General features: G+C 40.9%; 1 protein-coding gene across 8 annotated transcripts in view; it reads right to left on the minus strand.

Annotated features, from left to right (window-relative positions):
- The window catches only part of MYRF (myelin regulatory factor), a 112,067-nt gene extending 92,495 nt beyond the window's left edge, over nt 1-19,572 (minus strand). For all 8 annotated transcript variants that reach the window (XM_060687788.2, XM_034420183.3, XM_087883340.1 and 5 more), the window contains exon 1: nt 19,178-19,572. In XM_060687788.2, the coding sequence (XP_060543771.2) occupies nt 19,178-19,223 (46 nt within the window). In that variant the 5' untranslated portion in view covers nt 19,224-19,572. The remainder of the gene's footprint in view (nt 1-19,177) is intronic.
- Nucleotides 19,573-19,788: the final 216 nt, after the last annotated feature.

The following is a 19,788-nucleotide window of genomic DNA, read 5'->3' on the forward strand; positions in this document are numbered from 1 at the left end:
ACCAGTACTGTATGTGTCCAGGCTGGCAACTTTCCTATCTACAGAGTAGCAGTTTTGGTTTTTGGTAGTTGCTTTGTTTTTTTTACAACAAACCCTATTTAATAACTTTGACTTCTGAATTGGTTGATGATGTTAACACTACCAGAGCAAATCTGGCCATGCATGTTTCAATTTACTGCAGTTTCTGTGATTGTGCTAGCTCAGATACCCTTCCTCAACCTGGGACTGTCCAGACATGTTAAACTTCAAGTTCTATTAATTCTACAACAAATTGAAACAGGGATCCCCAAAAGATACTCACAGGTATCCACAGACACACAAAGAATGCTACAGGAAGGCATAAAGAAGCTTAATAGTAAAGACAGTCTCTATATAGTGTGTAATGCAGCTTAAGAATCATTGATGTTTTGCTGTATTGTTTTACATTGGAGGAAATAAAAACTGTGTTGTCCTCTTTTTTTACAACAACAAAAAAAAAATTCCAAATCTTAGGAGGACATTCCAAAGAGGCTTTTCACCTTATTCGGTCTCCCATAATCTATCTTGGCATGAGTTGTTGGTACTGTACAGTACACAGAATATGACAGAGGCATGCAAAAGATACTCAAGTATACCTGACATCAGTTATTGATAAACCAAGTGCTTATGGTCACAGAACACCGATACCAAAATATGCACCAGTTGTAAATCAATTATTTCACTCTTGCTCCTCAAAAGAATCAGCATTTTTCATGTAACTGAAACACACAGTTCTACAATAGTTATTTGCATCTGTTTATGCTAGAATTTGAATCTGCTCTTTCTGAAATAATAAAAGGGAAGGGAATGGAATTGTTTTCTCAGCTTATTTGCACAACAGATTCTAGCTGATCCATTGAGCAGAAATCCACTACTTATAACTTCATATGGACAGTTCATGTCCAGAGGATTGTAAGAAAGAGGTGTAAAGCTAGTCTCCTAGCAATCTAAGACTGCATCCATTGAAAAAGTCAAGCTTTAAGTGTACAATAGAATTACAATTTTAGTAGTTTTCTCATTGCAACATCATAATATTAATGAAAAGAAACACACAAGCAATTGCCTCTTGGATAACGCAGCTCAAATAAAAACCCTTTTTGGATCAAAAGCAGCAACTTAGCCTTACATCCTGTCAGCAGATTAGAGAAATCCTTTTGTTGGTAAAACAATATCACTGAAAGGGGCATGGTACAGTTCGTTCTTTCTTTCTTTCTTTCTTTCTTTCTTTCTTTCTTTCTTTTTTTGCTAGATTTGAGAGATCTTAAAGGTAGGTGAGAATTTTTTTGCCTGAAAGAGCTTTGTGCTTCTATCCCTATCCTTAAAATTGGTTGAAATCCCCAACTTAAGCAAAAATTCATGTTGCTCAAAATCAAGACTTTAATGTATATCACCAAATTTACATAGTAATCTTTTCCAGGAGTTGCATATGCTTATGCTCACTTACTGAGCTACAAAATTTCTCTTTTCCTGTACTAAAAATAGGGACACAGCTGGATACTATACTGGGATAGAGTCATAAAATACAGGATTTGAATCCAGTCCTATGTACTTCTTGCTTTCACACTTGTTCTATGTTTCCTTTGGCTGTTATGCAACAATGTTCACATGAGTTGGATCATATTCACCTTGCCTCAAAAGTAGATACAGAAATTAGACATGAGGGTCAAAAGCAGCCTTAATTTGTATCTAACCAATATTTTGGAAACAGAACATTTACTTGAGCAAATTCTGTTTGTGATGAGATGATTTAGAGGATTCACATGCTGTTATAGAAAGGTCTAGAATTCCTTCACCCTTATCAGAAGATTCTCTAACTTAAGACCAATGCATTAAGGTCCAGGCATTTAAGAGCAATGGATCCAGGCAAAACAGCAAAGGGTTTCTGGGGGGAAGTCACAATTAATGAATTGCTACCCTGAGATCAATTGAGTTGAGTAATATCCCATGTAAACTTGATGCGTGATATTGCATTTCTCTGAATTGAGTAGGGGCAAATAGACAAATAGATGCAGTAATGGTTCTCATTGTGGCAGGAAGTTTGAGAAATAAAAAAGGCAACTTCTAGGCTATGCCCACTGAATCACACGGAGGAAATCAATGGGAATTAATCATCAGAAATTCACAATCATGAGTAAACAAAGAGATGGAAAGATCTAATTAAGAATCAATAATGTATTCAATGCCTCTCTCTACACAATCCTATATTTTTGTAATTAATACGTCTCTGCAATGAATCCCAAGAATAGTTTGTTATCCTTCAAAATCTAGCATTGACCACTTGCATATACACATCATCCTGCAGCTTTGGCTTAGAAGGCCCGGTCTCTCACCTCTTATTAAAACAACTGCTCTTTAGTCTTCTGAGAATTTAGATACTGGATGGAGGCCTCTATTATCCCTTCCTTTCTCCTGCATACCAATTCACCAGTAAGTAACCAGAAATGAAACAGAATCAGTCAATCAGCCTTGCTGCTTCACCAGAGAAGTGCTATACGCTGCTTTCACTTACCTGTTCGGACCCATCACCTTAGGTTATTTTGCTTCTCTGACCTGATCTAGTCACTACCTCTTAAGATTTTCTATTTCTTATTTAAGAGGCAAGGAGGAAAGCTGTCAGGGAGGGAGACTGCCACCTCCCGACAGCATCCCACTCTGATTAGGCACATACTAGGATTTGGGTTGCAAAGGGATTATTGAGAAGAGGCAGTCATGTGCTTGTACTGTACCAGGTTCCACAAGACCCCTCTGTCACAGAATTCCCATATAAACAAAGTATTTGCAGGAAGCTTCTTAACTTACTGATAAATCACCAGCCAGAACTAAAAATAAGAGGCCATCCTACATGCCATTGAAGTCTCACAGTAGGGACCTAAGTCCCCAAACAAATTATTAGGGCATTTCAATAAAAGTTCAGTAAAACAAAAATTCTTATCCATATATTCAGCTGCTATATCTATGGAGGAATTTTGAACCCACTGAGAAGTATCACTGGACATAAATAAAATAAGCAAAATGCCCAGAGCTCAGCCAACCTGCTGCTATGGCTTGCAATCTTAGCCCTAAAAACTTATACAAAGGAACAAATCATGAAAACAGACTAAAGTGGGGATTTTTCTTCTCTAAGATCAAATGAAGATGGGATCTGTCAATAATACACCACAGAAATGAATTGTTAAATCCTGTCCTTTGAAATAGTGCAAATGAAACAAACAAAATGTTTAAAAAATTATAATATTTATATAGTTACTTACCAAACACATCTAAATTATATTATGGTAATCAAAATATCTTTACAATCCACAAGGAATTTCACAACTTTTGAGCACCCCTAATGTTTGGAAATTGAAAGTTGAACAATTTGACATGCCCTAATTACATTCCTTCTAAATGAAGAGTTAATGGCCTCGAGACTGAAAGAAGCATTTAACCAAAAAGAATCTAACAGTGTTGCACAGAAATAGGACCTTTGTGTCAATTTTTTTACATCAATCAATCTTCTGTAGGATGTAAACTTACAAATGATTCTGTATTGATTCATACCACTGGTTATCAGTAGAAATGGGTGAGATAGATTTTCAGTACAGGCAGTCCTGGACTTACGACCACAACTGAGCCCAAAATTTCTGTTGCTAAGCAAGGCAGATGGTTAACCAAGCTTTGCTCTATTTTACAAACTTTTTGCCACAGATGTTAAGCGAATCACTGCAGTTGTTAAATGAATCATGCGGTCATTAAGAAATCCAACTTCCCTCACTGATTTTGCTTGTCAGAAGCTGACTGGGAAGGTTACGAATGATCATATGACCCTGGGACACTCACAACTGTCATAAATATATGCCAATTGCCCGAATTTTAATCATGTGAAAAGTCTGAAGTGCAAAAAATCGGTCATAAGTCACTTTTTTTCATTGCCATTGTAACTTCAAACAGTCACTAAACAAATGGTTGTAAATGGAGGACTACCTGTACTGTGATCACTTGAATCGTCTTCAAGAGATCAGTGACAGGTTTCAACACCAAATGCTAATGGTAAAAATAAAAGGATTTTGTTCAACTAAGGACAGGTTCTGAGGAAATGGGGTATAAGTCAGTGGTGGGTTCCTCCCGGTTCCGCTGAGCCGGTAGCGGTGATGATATGATGTCACCAAACCGGTTCTGGCCCCCACCCACCCCCGCTCCCCCCACCCCCACATTATTCTTACCTTTTATTTGGCCCCACCCCCAATCTATTGCTGCCTCCTGAGTCCCAGCTGATGGCTAGAGGGAAAAAAACTGTTTAAACTCTTGCCGCAGGGCTTCAAGGGGCTGCCCTACAGCTGATCAGTGTTAAAAGAAAACAAATGAGTAGACCGGTGCCTGAAAAAATAAATGGGTAGACCAGTGCCTGCAAAAATACATGAGTAGATCAGTGCCTGTAAAAGTAAATGGGTAGACCAGTGCCTGCAAAAATAAATGGGTAGATCGGTACAGCTCTGCAAGCAGTTAAAAACCTGGTACACCAGTACCTCTACTAAATCCTAAATAATTGTCCCATGACCATCAAGCCACGCCCACAAAATAAGCCACGCCCACAGAACCGGTAGTAAAAAAAATTAGAACCCACTCCTGGTATAAGTAAACTGTGGTCACAGGCAACAAGAGTGAATATTGAATGCATTAATGGCCCACCCCTCCCATTGACCATTAAAATTAGCTACTTAGGTTGCAATATAGTCAGCACTGGTCTGTGCTGCAAAAAGATCAGAATAGTTCACAAGGGAATTAGAAGCTAAAAAGCTACTTGCAATATAAGCTGCAGTCACAGCTGGCAGTAAGGGGGTCAGACTCCAGGGTGCAGTCCATAAAATACAGCAAGATCGGAAGACTGGAGGGCAGAAAATGAAACTTCTAAAGCAATGTCATTTCATCCTTCATTTAAAGTCACCTGAGCTGTTAAGTAGAGATATTGACAATCCGGTCTGTTTTAAGAGTTGGGAACCCTTAAAAAGATGCATTGTGTATTAGCTACAGAAATCCCCCACCTCACTTTTATTCCTCAAAGAGTTATAATTGGTCTCCTTGTCAAATCCTAGAGTGACCTATTATTAGCAATCAATCCTTTATTACAGTCATAGACTATTATTAACAGTTGAGGCACTTTCCAAGAGCTTAATTCTTTTGGTTTGCATTTTAAGATACACACGACTGATAAAAAAGACTGATTTGAAAAGTTACCAAACCGCTGCCTTAGTTCCCCTTTAGTGCTTTGTCAAACTCTTTCCTAAAATCACCTTAAAGAAAGCAGACATATTCCTCAAAGCAATTATGAAACAAAGAAACTGGGTGGGGTTTTTTTTTGCTAGTTTGATGTGTGCTTCTTTCTCTAGATTATATTTAACCAGATCTCTCCCCCATTCTGGCACCAGAACATCACCCTCAAAGGCACACACTGACATCTTATAATCAATGGGCATTTCCTGGACATAAAAGAAAACCATACACATAAAAATTTTTAATCTGTTCGATTAAATAAATCTCAAAATACATGCATAGTTTTTTAACAATGTAAACAATGTCACAGCCAAAATATCAGCCTTTAAACTCAGCCAAAATACTGAACTCGGAAAGATGTGTCAAATTCAGACTCTATGTACATCTTTGCTTCAAATCTGATCAGAATGAAATAATGAGATTCAGGAAATGTTTCATTTTCCTCACTTAGGCTTGTAAATTGAAGCTTCCCTGCCAGAGTAAAATAAGAATGGTTTTAATTATATTATTTTAGCAGAAAGAACATATAAAGCTATTGTTTCCAATGGTCTTTCAAGCCTGTAAATGGATAATTGTAACCCTAGTGTATTTCCAAAAAAGGAGGCAGAGGAAGAGGAAGAGGAAGAGGAAGAGGAAGAGGAAGAGGAAGAGACAGATATCTGGCCCACAACATGCCTGACATCACTATTGTGGAAAAGAAAAAAGTCTAATTCATTGAAGAGATACAGCTAAAAAAAATAAAGTATAGTGATTTATAATTTGAAGTTGAGTGATTGTGAAGGAAAAAATCAATGGTTGTGGTAGTTTGTACTAGTAATAGGATCCCTTGGAGCAATACCCAAAAGGCTACCTAGATACAATTAAATTTTGAACTTATTAGACCTGAATATTCTAACTGCAAAAATCCACCTTCCTCGGAACTGCCTATATACTCAGTCGTTACCTTAACAGCTCTTAAATCCTGTGTTAGGACTTGAACTATAAAGTTTTTACCAATCCCAGACTGTGAATCAAATTGAAGATTTAAGTTTTAAATAATAATAAATTCACTGACATATTGCAATGCACTTTAGGGAGGAAACACCTGAGGTTGTTGTAGCTGGAGTTGGTATATTCCAACGACTCTTTGCCTAACTGGCTTGTTTTGACTGATAAAGCTGCTTGAATGAACAGTGAAACATCTCAAACTAACAATAAAAATTAGTCCAATTCAATGACTCAACTTTCAGACAACTCTACATGGATGACTGAGAATCTTCATCAACATACAGTGAAGGATAATATATCTATATCACAATAGATAATAAGAGAGAGAGATGAAAACAGCAGTGTGGATACATGGGTTCGATGATGACATTTGCAATCTCTCTCTCTCTCTCTTTCTCTCTCTCTCTCTCTCTCTCTAATTTCAATCTTTATTAGACCACCTTAAACTAAACTTTTTACTTGTATAAACTTCAGTTTTTTTAAAAAAAATCAATTCTCTTTTGTTTTCACTTTTAAAGTATCTGCCTCCACCGCCAACTTCTATTAAAGTTTTCAGAGAGTTGCCAAGCCACCCCTCCCCACTCCCCATGCACCATTTATTCTCCCTTTAAAGCTACTCTGCACATCTTTCCCAATGCACATTCTTTAACAAGCTCTTATCTCATAAATTAGGGAAGAGAGCAAGAGGGATCCCAAATAGCTAAGCTCTGTTGTAACTGTTTCCCTTGTGTGAGTGTTAGATGGAGAGGAAGGTAGGGTTACCAGCAGATGCCAGCCAAGGGTCAGACACTTTTCCCCTGACACTCCCCCCCCAATACTCCCCAACTTCTCTTTGATATAAAATATAAGCCCTCTATGTAAACACACTCAAAACACAGCAGACAGAGGAAAAATAACCGTATTCTTACCCGCTTCACGAAATCTTTAATACATACAACTTTTTTTTTTTTACTTTTACAAACATACTTTATTTTGTGGTTCTTTTCATCCTGTGAGAAGTTAGGCCACTGCCACTGGCCAGCAAGTACTACCCAAACTTTTGATAGCCTGCAATGGAGAAGCCATGGGCAGCACAGTCTTTCACGATCCTTACACGCACAAAGAATAGTTTCCCACAGAAAATTCAAAAATCAGAAGATCTGAAACAATCTTTTCGTTTTTTACTCCATGCTTAAAAAGCAAAAGGCAAAGGCACATGCCACATGAGCTGTTCCACCCTATTAAAAGCTATTCCAATATATTTACTGCTCAGGCAATTTCTTGGCTTCCATGTTTTTATCACCAAATTCCATTTTCATCCTGTTTTGCCATTTCTGCTGGGACAAGTCATTGCTCACTTGCAATGAGTGAGGAAGAAATTGAACTCTAGCGAGCTTAACTGTAATATCCTCTGTCAGAAAGGAGAGGAGTATTTATTCTAAGTTTTATTACTTGTGTTTAATACTTATCCTTTAATGTTTATAAATATTTCTAGCAACAATTCAGTAAGAATAGTACATCAGGGATTTATTTAATTCATGTTCTGTAATAAAAACATAAAAAAGAAATTAAAAACAAAATGAAAGCAGTAGAGCACTTGTCTTTCATAAATTGAGTCAGATCCCAGAAGTGAAGCAGAATTTGTTTATAGAACCTGTGGCTTTTGGGATTGAATATATTCAGTATTGAAAATATTCAGTAGCTGCAGCATCTGGAAAACTGATAGAAACATTTACCTTAACATTTGGTCTACCAAATGTTTAGCTTTTAAACAGCTACAGGAATGCCATTCTCTTTGAATATCATCACTTTCAAGGATGGAGGGCAGTGGTGAAATCCAAATTTTTTTACTACCTGTTCTGTGGGCGTGTCTTGGTGGGCGTGGTGTGTCTTGGTGGGCGTGGCAGGGGAAGGATATTGCAAAATCTCCATTCCCACCCCACTCCAGGGGAAGGATACTGCAAAATCCCCATTCTCTCCCCACTCCTGGGGAAAAGATATTGCAAAATCTCCATTCCCACCCCACTCTGGGGCCAGCCAGAGGTGGTATTTGCCGGTTCTCCAAACTACTCAAAATACCGCTACCAGTTCTCCAGAACCTGTCAGAACCGGCTGGATTTCACTCCTGGTGGAGGGGAAAGATGTTAGTGTTAATAAACCTCTTGTTGCAAATAGCTCTCAAGTTTGAATGTCCATTTATTTCTTTAAATCAAGAATGATAGAATCAGAATGCTTCAGCAAGTGTTATCTTCCAGATGTTGTTCATCAGCAATGTCTGTCATCACTTATTATGGGAACTGAAATTCAACAATTTTTAGAGAGCTGCACACTGCCTATCCCATTTCTAAATTTCCATATATTGTACAGTTAAGCATTAGACTTTTCTATTTAAAATTTAGAATTCCCTCCAAAACTCTCAAAGAAGTACTAGATATCTTTTTGCCCATCCATCTAAATAATGTGTTTCCCATAATATATGCCAGAAATGTTGATCACCAGTTTTCAAAGGGTACATGGATATGGAAAATATGCTTAAAAATTAAATAGTATAGAATGAACAGATCTGTTTAATTCAAAATGTGTTGTTAAAAAATGCAATTCAATCACTGAATACCTGAAATTATTTCTACCTACTGTAACTTGAGAAATATATATATATATAAACTTTATTGTCATTGTACGTATATACACAGTATACCCATACAACGAAATTCACATAACACCCAGAGACCAAGCCCAACACACATGACAATTCACTATTAATGAAAATAAGTTGTTTTTTTTTTTTAAAGAGCTATAAGTACATTAACATGCAGCTAGTTTGAAATCACCAGAATATTTTCTGTACACAGCCTATGGCTGGTCTTGAAATTTTGACACCAGGAGTAGCAATGAAGATGAAATCAATAGAAAAGTAATAACCAAGAATTGAAAGAAAGCTCAGGAATCCATTGTAGCAATATGGATTCTCTAAAAACATGAAGTGATAAAGTAGAAGCTACTTTGACCAGTAGCTTGTCGTCTTCCTCAGATTCTCAGCAGAGAAAGAGATTATTCTGTCCTGATTTCAATGGCATTGTTATGGAAACAACAGTACACTGTAGACTTTGTCTTTTAAATTGATATATTCTTTTTTTCATAATTAGTTATTTCTGTAGCACAAAAGAATGCATCATTCCATACAATGCAATTCCCTCATGATAAATGCTGGAGATAATTAGACGTTTTAGGGAGGAAATCAACTTTTCAAGTAATTCACAATCACTGAGGAATGATTCACTTGCCAGAATGTGAAGAACAGGATTTGTTCTATATTTTTAAAAAGCCAAATAAATAATGATTTTTTTAAAAAATACTGTATTCAAACAGAAATGTTAGAAGATGGATAAAACTGTTTTTGGCCAGTCAATTAGTAGTTTATCATCTTATAATCACAGAACTGGAATGATATTGTAAATTACCTAATCCAACCTCTCCTTGATGTGTAATCTATAATACAGAATAAAATTACCACCATTTTTTCCTCATAATATATAGCCACTGTTTAAATCCCTCCCACAAGGGAAAGCCTTACAAGGTAGAACAAAGAAAAGGAAACATATCAATCAATTTGTATCTTACTAAGGAGATAAGCATATTCAATTATCTTTGTTTGCTCTACATGTTGGAAAAAACTAGTCAACTTTGTTTGCTCAAGCGATTGTAGTTACTTTTCCGTTTGTAATCCCAATTTCCTTTAAAAGATTATCAAAAATCTCTGCAATTGAAATATTCGTGGCAGATTTTAATTAAAGCTGAAAACTGTCCTTGCAAACTTAAATTTGCTAAATATCACTCAAGATGATCAGATCTACAGCAAATCACCAATTCACAGATCTCACTTAGAGCTGGAGTGCTTCTCCATATTTGCCTTAAATATGTCTGTCCAATTACTGAAAAGAGAATGGGACAAATGTATAAATTTGCAAGGCAGCTAGCTCATGGTCTTTCTAAATGGAAAGACCTCACATGACTGAGTAATCCCAAATAGTAAATAAAAGAGGGTAAAATAGATAAAGGGGATCTATTGATAAATTTTTCATTATTTCGATTTGGAAACGTTTGAGAAGATGATCGTGTAATAGGCGAGTGCCACATTGTCTGATCTTGAAAGGCAATTCTTATACTATGATAAATAATTGCAGATAACCCTTCCTAGAATTTTTATCCATAATGACAGGTGGAAAACTGTAAACTGTTCCTGTCATCATTTATAAAAGCACACAATTTTAAGGTCATGATGTGCTTTAAAAATCTGAGCTCTGATTTGCAGGTAAAAAAGGTACCAAATTTTGGGGGTGTATTTTGGAACTTAACATTTTTGCTTTATCTGCTAATATATATGGTAGGTCATTATAACTGAAGTGTATCATTCAGCAGGAGTAGCATAAAGTTTGATTTTAATTGACAGTGGCCATTTGTGCATGTTTTCCTTCCAAATTAATTCAGAATAATTTCGCAATTCATCTCAGTCTGAACTTTGATCATAAATTTTGTACACAGCAAATCAAAAGCTGATGAGAAGTTATTCTGAATGTTCTAATTTCAAAAGCAATCAGAAATCCCATAAAAAGAAACTAAGACAAGGAAGAGAAGAATATATGGAAACAGGGTGATAATCCATATCAACAGTGTCTTTTTCACAACTATTTCTTTCCTCTCTCATCTAATGAATCCCCAACAAAAAATACATTACATGAGAATTAAACAGAATTACCTTGTTTTCCAATATCTACTTATTTCCCTTAAAGGGAAAATAAAACAATTCAGTGACTGCAGGGGCTAAATAAGTGGTACTTCTCATAATTTTGTTACAAAAGTAAAAGCAACAGCTATCTCTTTTTCACACTGTACAGGTTAATAACTTTGGACAAAGTTATTAACTTTGGACAAGACTCCATCAAACATACATGGGTAACACATGAGCCAAAAAAGTTAACCCAAAAACTAAGACTATAGTCAGATACTCAGGAGTAAGCCCGGAGGAACTGAAAAGACTTAGACTTCCAAATAAACAAGAATAAATTTACACTTAGGACAGTGGGGCAGATACAAGATTGCCAACATGCCAAAACTTTTACTTTTGCATCTCAGGGGAAAAAAATTATATTGATGAAGTTCAACAGCAGTGCATCATTTTGATTTTAGTTTAAGGGTGACCTGCCAGATTTCTCCCTTCAAAACCAGTCATTGTTACCTCTAGAGCACAGGTGTCAAATTCACTGTGTCACGTTGCGATCAAGTGACGTTTCACGATGTTTTTTCCCTTCGTGGAGCTGGGGTGGGCATGGCCTGTGTGTGACGCATCCAGCCGCCAGTTTGACACCCCTGCTCTAGAATACACCATTTAAAAATGGAGGTGGGAAAATTAGGACATTATGAAGGATGTACTGTACTTGAGAATTATGGAAATTGGGAATTTTACTCCATATAGTAAAACAACAAGAGATTCTGAATAACTATAAAACCACCAGATTAATAAAGTTACTTGGGGATTAGTTAGATAATTTGTCATCCCTTACATTTTAAAGCATTTTGAACGATGAAATAAAGCACGAGAACAGGCCAAAATGCTTTTAAATTTGTAATGACTGGAGATTCTTTAAAAAAAATAATTAAGATTTTTTTTTGCTTAATATAAAATATAAATAAAGACAATGAAAGAAGGAGGAAAGGAAAGGGGGAAAAGAAAAAGTGGATAAATCAAGGAAAGAAAAAGAAAAGAAGGAAAGCAGTGACTTCCAATTTTTTTCAGTGCCGTAATTTAATTTAATTTAATTTAATTTCCAATTTATATACCGCCCTTCTCCCTGAGGACTCAGGGCGGTGTACAGCCAAGATAAGAACATAGAATACAAATATTAAAAACAGTTAAAAATATATATAAATTTGGCCCGAAAGTTAAGAAGTCACAAACTGATTAAAAGAATTTAAAAATTTCTTCTTAAGCCAGCCCAGCTTGCTGGAAAGGATGGGTTTTAAGGGCACGACGGAAGGCATTGAGGTCATGGATTCTCCTTATCTCAGGGGGCAACTGATTCCAGAGGGTAGGAGCCCCCACAGAGAAGGCCCTCCCCCTGGGGGTCACCAGCCTACATTGTTTGGCTGATGGCACCCTGAGGAGGCCCTCTCTGTGGGAGCGCACGGGTCGATGGGAGGTCATCGGTAGCAGCAGGCGGTCTCGCAGATAGCTAGGCCCTATGCCATGGAGCGCTTTAAAGGTGATAACCAACACCTTGAAGCGCACCCGGAAGACCACCGGGAGCCAGTGCAGCTCGCGCAGGAGCGGTGTTACATGGGAGCGCCATGTTGCTCCCATCACTACCCGCGCTGCTGCGTTCTGGACCAGTTGGAGCCTCCGGGTGCTCTTCAAGGGGAGCCCCATGTAGAGAGCATTGCAGTAGTCAAGGCGAGAGGTGACGAGGGCATGAGTGACTGTGCACAAGGAATCCCGATCGAGAAAGGGCCGCAACTGGCGAATCAGGCGAACCTGACAGAAGGTCCCCCTGGTAACAGCCGTCAGATGTTCCTCCAAAGACAGCTGCCTATCCAGGAGGACTCCCAGATTGTGAGCCCTTTCAGTGGGGGCCAAAGACTCGCCCCCAATAGTCAGTGATGGAGTCAACTGACTATATCGGGATGCCGGGAGCCACAGCCACTCAGTCTTGGAAGGGTTGAGCTTGAGCCTGTTCCTCCCCATCCAGATCCGCACAGCCTCCAGGCACTGGGACATCACTTCAAGGGCATCGTTGGGGTGGCCTGGGGTGGAGATGTACAGCTGGGTGTCATCAGCGTACTGGTGGTATCTCACCCCAAAGCCACGGATGATCTCACCCAGCGGCTTCACATAAATGTTGAACAGAAGGGGCGAGAGGACCGATCCCTGCGGCACTCCACAGATGAGAGGCCTCGAGGTCGACCTCTGCCCTCCTGCCAACACAAACTGCGACCGGTCGGAGAGAAAGGAGGAGAACCACCGCAACACAGTGCCTCCCACCCCCAACTCTTCCAGCCGGTGCAGCATGATACCATGGTCGATGGTATCAAAAGCCGCTGAGAGATCTAACAGGACCAGAACAGAGGAACAACCCCTGTCCCGAGCCCTCCAGAGATCATCAACCAACGCGACCAATGCCGTTTCCGTGCTGTGCCCAGACCTGAAACCTGACTGGAACGGATCTAGATAAGATGTTTCCAGGAATTGTGGAAACTGTCGCGCAACCACACTCTCAACAACCTTCGCAATAAAGCGAAGGCTGGAGACAGGACAATAGTTAGCCAATATTGCCGGATCCAGGGACGGCTTCTTGAGGAGAGGCCTCACCACCGCCTCTTTGAGGGCAGCGGGGAAGTGACCCTCACTCAACAAAGCATTAATAACGCCCTGGAGCCAGCCTCGTGTAACCTCCCGGGAAGCCAGTACCAACCAGGAGGGACATGGGTCCAGTAAACATGTGGCCACACTAAGTCTCCCCAAAATCCTGTCCACATCATCGGGAGTCACAGCATCAAACTCCTCCCAGATAACATTCTCAAGACTGTTCCTCGTCACCCTGCCCTGATCTACCCAGTCAGAGTCCAAATCCCCCCGGATCTGAGCGATTTTGTCATACAGGTATTGTCCAAAATCCTCCGCCCTGCCTTCTAAGGGATCCTCCCGCACTCCCAGATGGAGCAGGGAGTGGGTCACCCTAAACAGGGCGGCCGGACGATTCCCTGACGATGCAATAGAGGCGGAAAAGTAATTAAACTTTGCTGTCTTTATCGCCACTAGGTAGGCCTTAATATGCAACCTTACCAGTGTTCGATCAGATTCAGCGAGACTGGCCCTCCAACCACTCTCCAGGCGTCTTTTCCGGCGCTTCATTTCCCTCAGCTCCTCAGTAAACCAAGGTGCACGGGATCGGCACCGGGTCAGAGGCCGCAAAGGCACGACTCGGTCCAAGGCCCCACCAGCCGCCCGATCCCAGGCGGCTACCAGGTCCTCAGCCGAGTCATGTGCTAGATCCTCAGGAAATGGCCCAAGCTCCGTCTGGAACCTATCAGGATCCATCAGGCGCTTGGGGCGGATCCATCTAATTGGGTCCGCCTCCCTGCGGCGAGGGGTCGCGGTTCGAAGATCTAGGCGAAGGAGTGAGTGGTCAGTCCATGACAAGGGTTCCATGTCTATGCCCCCTATAACAAGACCACTCAGCCACTGACCAGAGACAAAAATCAAGTCGAGTGTGTGACCTCCCCTGTGAGTAGGGCCATGAACTAACTGGGTCAGGTCCATGGCCGTCATGGAAGCCATGAACTCCCGAGCCACCTCAGACGTTTCACCAGCGGATTGCAAGTTGAAATCACCCATGACTAAAAGCCTGGGTGTTTCTACTGCCACCATGGCTATCACGTCGAGTAGCTCAGGTAGGGCTGTTGCCACGCGGCAGGGAACCAGGTATGTAAGCAGCAAGCCCATCTGAACCCCACGGCCCCACCTCACAAGGAGGGACTCACATCCGGCTATCTGAGGCACAGTGGTCTCCCTCGGACCCAGATCCTCGTTAATAATAACCGCCACCCCCCTCCCCTCCCCTGGGCCCTCAGCTGATGGAATGCTCTGAAGCCTGGTGGGCACATTTCAACCAGAGGGATGCCACCCTCCGGGCCCAACCAGGTCTCCATAATACCCACCAGGTCTGCTCCTCCCTCTTGAATAAGATCGTGAATGAGGGGGGCCTTATTGACCACGGACCTGGCATTGCACAGCATCAGACGAAGGCCCAGATCCTGAGTATCTAAACCACCTAGTATCCGAGCGGAGCCTTGGGGACCGGGGCAAGCAATTGCTCTCAAACAGCGAGTGCGAGCCCCCAACACCTGATATGGTCCCCTGCTCCCGCCATATCTGCCCCTCCCATCTACCGTGCCGATGGTACAACCCTCATAGATATCGTCCCCCATCCCCTTCCCAATCCCTTGTCCAGTGCCCCCCAAATCGTTACCCTGTGCCAGGCACGGCTCTGACCCTGGTGGATTTCCCCCCCATCCGCCATAGTCATCTTCCCAATATCTCTAAAAGAATAATTACAACCCCCCCCAGAACCCCTTAAAATCTTTAAAAAATTCCCTAAAAAACCCCATAAGTTCTTCCTTGCTCCATGGCATCTCTCCAGACTCCAAAGTCCGTCATTGAGATAGGCCCGCGATAACGTGGGGGGCCAAACCTGCGAGAGGGGAGAATCTCGCAGGGCGAGGAGTTCCGACACCGAATACATATAATCATCGGGGGATATATAGTACAGTTATAGTATCAACTTTTTACTTGTTTAAAATAGTAAATTAGCCATTTCTGGTAATCATGATCTCCTTAACCATCAAAACTCAAAATCAGTTTCATTTTTTTTCTCTTTTGAGCAAAAAGTCTAAAAGCAGTTTCCAAGTGGAAACCGCACCACGTAAATTCATTTCCCTAATTAATGCAGTTGACTTTGCCATCTCTGTCAGTTCCATCATCTTTTCAATCCACTCCTACGTTGTGGAAATTAACGGTTCTTTCCATTTTTGAGCATTTAGGATGCATGCTACAGAAAATGTATACGATAATAAAATACCACTTTTTCCCCATTTATTTCTCCAATAGTACTTTTTAAAAAAACCTTCTGGTTTCCATTTTAAGTCCATTTTAAGGATCTGAATTAAAACATGGATCTGTTCCCAATATTCCTTTGCCTTATCACACATCCAACACATATAATTAAAAAATACTTTCCTTACAGTTACATATTCAGCAAACATTCAAAACACTTTTGTGCATTTTAGATAATTGATCTAGTGTTAAATACCACCAGTACACCATTTTATAAAAAAATTAAGATTATAATTCAATGTATATTTCCATTCATTGGTCTACAATTTTTTCCATTGGTCCAGCATTATATTATAGCCAAAATTTCTTCCCCATTAATCACACAATGTTTAACATATTCACTTTCTAAATTTAATCTCAGCAGCATTTTATATACATTAGCTATAAGGTGTTCATTATTAGCACACTACAATTGCAAAATAATTTTTAACAGCTTCAAAACCAAATAGTTTTTCATCTGAAATAAATCTTTCTTTCAATTATAAATAAAAATACAAAACCAGTGGCATGTATGTCCTTCTAATTCCAAGTCTTTTTGTGACTGGGGATTCTTTTAAGCAATTCTGCACCACACAAGTATGAGTAGATTTGAATTAGAGGACAAAGAGTTGGATTTGATGGACTGAAATGGTATCTTACAATATTGTTAATTATTATATTATCTTTTTAGCTAATCATTACTAATTTTGTTGTAATATTTTGCACCTTAAGCTCAAGCCACACTTTAGCATAGGCAGCAAACAATTGTATACAAAGAAGATTAAGTTGTAAACTATTGGATACGAAAAACATACGTCGCAAACAATTGTATACAAAGAACATAAGTTGAAAGATATTAGATGTGATTTGTTTGATCTGCAAACAATTCCTTTTTCAGTTTATTACCATTTCTAAAAACTGCTCTAGCTCATTTGCCACATCATCATTACATGAGGAAGTTGACAAGAAAAGAAGTATTGCGGAGGAATGTAAAAATTATCAAACCCTGTATTTGATCAATGCATTACGCGATACAGCCAGTCCACAACTAAAGTGTGCAGGATATGACTTAAAAATTATTCACATAGGATGCCACTTTGGAATGCCTTTCCCCCCACACCTTACTATTTATTCATCAGTAAAGTGATTTGATTTGAAGTGCTAGTTTTCAATATTTCTGAAATGGAATCAAGATCCGTGAAATAAGTCATATTTCCCCTGAACCCACAAATACAAAAGTGCTGCTAAGAAAAGATGCTTCACAGCACCTTACAAAGGAAAAATCACAGGAGAATTTGAGAACTATTGAGAAGAAAATAAATAAAGATAAGAACTATAGCAAAGCAAATTTTGAAACACAACACAAAAGTAACTTAGAGACAAAGACCTAAAATAAATTCAACAAGAACATGCTGACTTAATTCAAGATAAGTTTTTATTAAGTGCATAATGACGTTTACCACTCTGCAGGGAGTTTTTAAGTTTTTCAAGGAGTGAAATAATACAGTCCCCCTCTGGGGCTAATAGTAATTTGTCCGTAAGGGAAGAGGCAATTTCAATAAGGAAAACAATACTAGAATCAGACTCTCCTATTTTGACTTTTATTTTCCCAAAAGTATTGAGATTCCTGTAGCTATTTTAAAAAAAGACCATGTTCAATTTATTTACATTAAAATAAAACCAAATTGCCATATATTAGGTAATTTAAATATTGAGCCCTCAAATAACGCATAACTGGTCTTATGAATAAGTTTATACAATATTTTTCAGAAGGTAAAAACAAAGTGTGGCAGCTTTTTAAAGATTAAAAAAAATATCAGAAAAGCTAATATTCTTATGCCATAATGTATTAATACTGTATTGACACTGAGGGTGCTGCAAGACACCCTCAGTATTTTTGCTCCCAGAATTAACATTTTAAAATGTCTACTCATATTTTGTGAGTATGCATAAAATGTGAATGAAACAGATAGATTTGTTTTGTGTATCTCAGAGAGGCAGAACTGGCTGCAAGGTCCATTTATGATCCGTGGCAATCAGAGACTTGCCACACAACACAACAGGTACAACGTGCTGTTGAGGAAAGGATCAAATCCCTGAATTTTTCTGGGCATGGGGTTCCGTACAATTTAAAGTTCTGCAATAAAAAACAATATCCATCACAGGATATGATGATGCCATGGTAACAAAACGGAAACCATGTAGGAAAAACTGCCTACACTACAGGCCTTTGCCATGATGAATAGGACACACAGCGGACAGGAAAGGAATCCTCATTAGTATATAATCTTTTACAGAAGATTAAGGGACTTCTCAAAGCCTAGTAAGGACTGGATAAGGTTGACATGTGACAAATGACCTGCGGCTCACTTGAGAATGACTGTGGGATTTTAGATCGATGTCTTGCACAAGGGATTTCTGCCAGCAGTTGTGTATTACAGGAAAAATGTAAAGGGTAACTTTGCACTGTCGGATTCTATTCCGACATAGGTTCTCTAACCAATTATTAACAATTAGAGGCATCCAGGACGACATAATAAAAGATTCTAGAAATTTAGAGGAAGATGGTGGATGGAACACACAACCACTTTTGACTCTGCTCTATAGTTTATTACTGATTTAAGTATGGTGACTTTTGGAAACTCCAACCTCCCCTCCCCCCGCCCCCCGGTTGCTTTATACCTGTGTGACTCGTATCTTAGTTCAGCCGTGTCCCTCCCAGCTTTCATCTGCAATTTGGACACGGAACCCAGCATTATCAAGACTCACACAAGCCAAGCTCAGGATCGCTCGTAACACGTGACCCTGAACAGACTAACGCGAGGTGAGCTTGGAGTGGCAGAAGAAAGTAAACGAAGAGCCGAGGCGTGCAATAATGAGGATACGAGCGGGGCTTGGGGGGGGGGGTGGTACCGGGAGGGGAAAGAGAACCGTTCAAAAAGCCACTCGTGAGGCGGAGTTGGCGGGAGTTATCCGGAGTCCCCTTTTGACACCGTCCTCGGCGAGCTCTCCTGGTGCTGCTTCGACGCCGTTTCAGCCTCCGAAACGACTGTCAGTCTAAATCCCCTTCTCGCAGGCTTCCTTCGCGCGAAGCCGCTCGTTTCTACCTTTCCCACCACACACCTGAGGTGCTCGAGGCGACGCGGGTTACCCGAGGCGGCGGTCCTCACGTGCCGCTAATCCTCCCCCCCCTCCCCAAATCCCAAAAGTAGCGGAGAAAGAAACCGGGCTGGCTTCACTCCCCCCCCCCCACTCCCCGCCCTGCGCAACGTGCCCGGGCTTCGCGCTCGCCTTTACCTTCGAAGAAGCGCTGCAGAGCCTCGGTCTCGTCCACCACCTCCATAGCTGGGCCATGCACCAAGCGGTCGGGCTAGTCGCCGAGCCCGCACAGGGGCATCCCCCCGGCCAGGGCGCCTCGAGCGCGCAACACCGGCGGCGCGCGCCCCGGAGCCCTTCTCGCCCTGGGACTTCGCACTAGGCTCCCCGGACTCTGGCCCCGAGCTGGGGCGTGCCTCCGTCGCCTGAGGAGAAGCCACAAGCTTTCCTCCGGGGCGATTGGCTCCCGGGCTCCCCCAGCCGGCACTTCACGGCGGCCTGCCACCCACCCACCCACCGACCCCCACCTCCGCTTCGCACTAAATTTCGGCTCTGCGGACGCCCCAGCCTCCCCCCCTCACGCCCTCCTTGCCTCTTTTTCTCCGCCTCCTCCCGCCTCCCCTGCTCCTGCTCTCTGCTGGCCAGAGCGGGCATGACGCGAACGGCTGCCTGGGAGTCGCAGCAGTTCCTGCCTTGCCCTGCCGTTCGTTTAGTTACTAGAATGGTGAACGGAGTAACAGAGTTGGAAGGGACCTTGGAGGGCTTCTAGTCCAACCCACTGCTCAAGCAGGAGACACTGTACTATTCCAGAC

Source organism: Pantherophis guttatus, chromosome 1 (assembly GCF_059756535.1).
Source record: "Pantherophis guttatus breed Tessera chromosome 1, ASM5975653v1, whole genome shotgun sequence".
NCBI lineage: Eukaryota > Metazoa > Chordata > Lepidosauria > Squamata > Colubridae > Pantherophis > Pantherophis guttatus.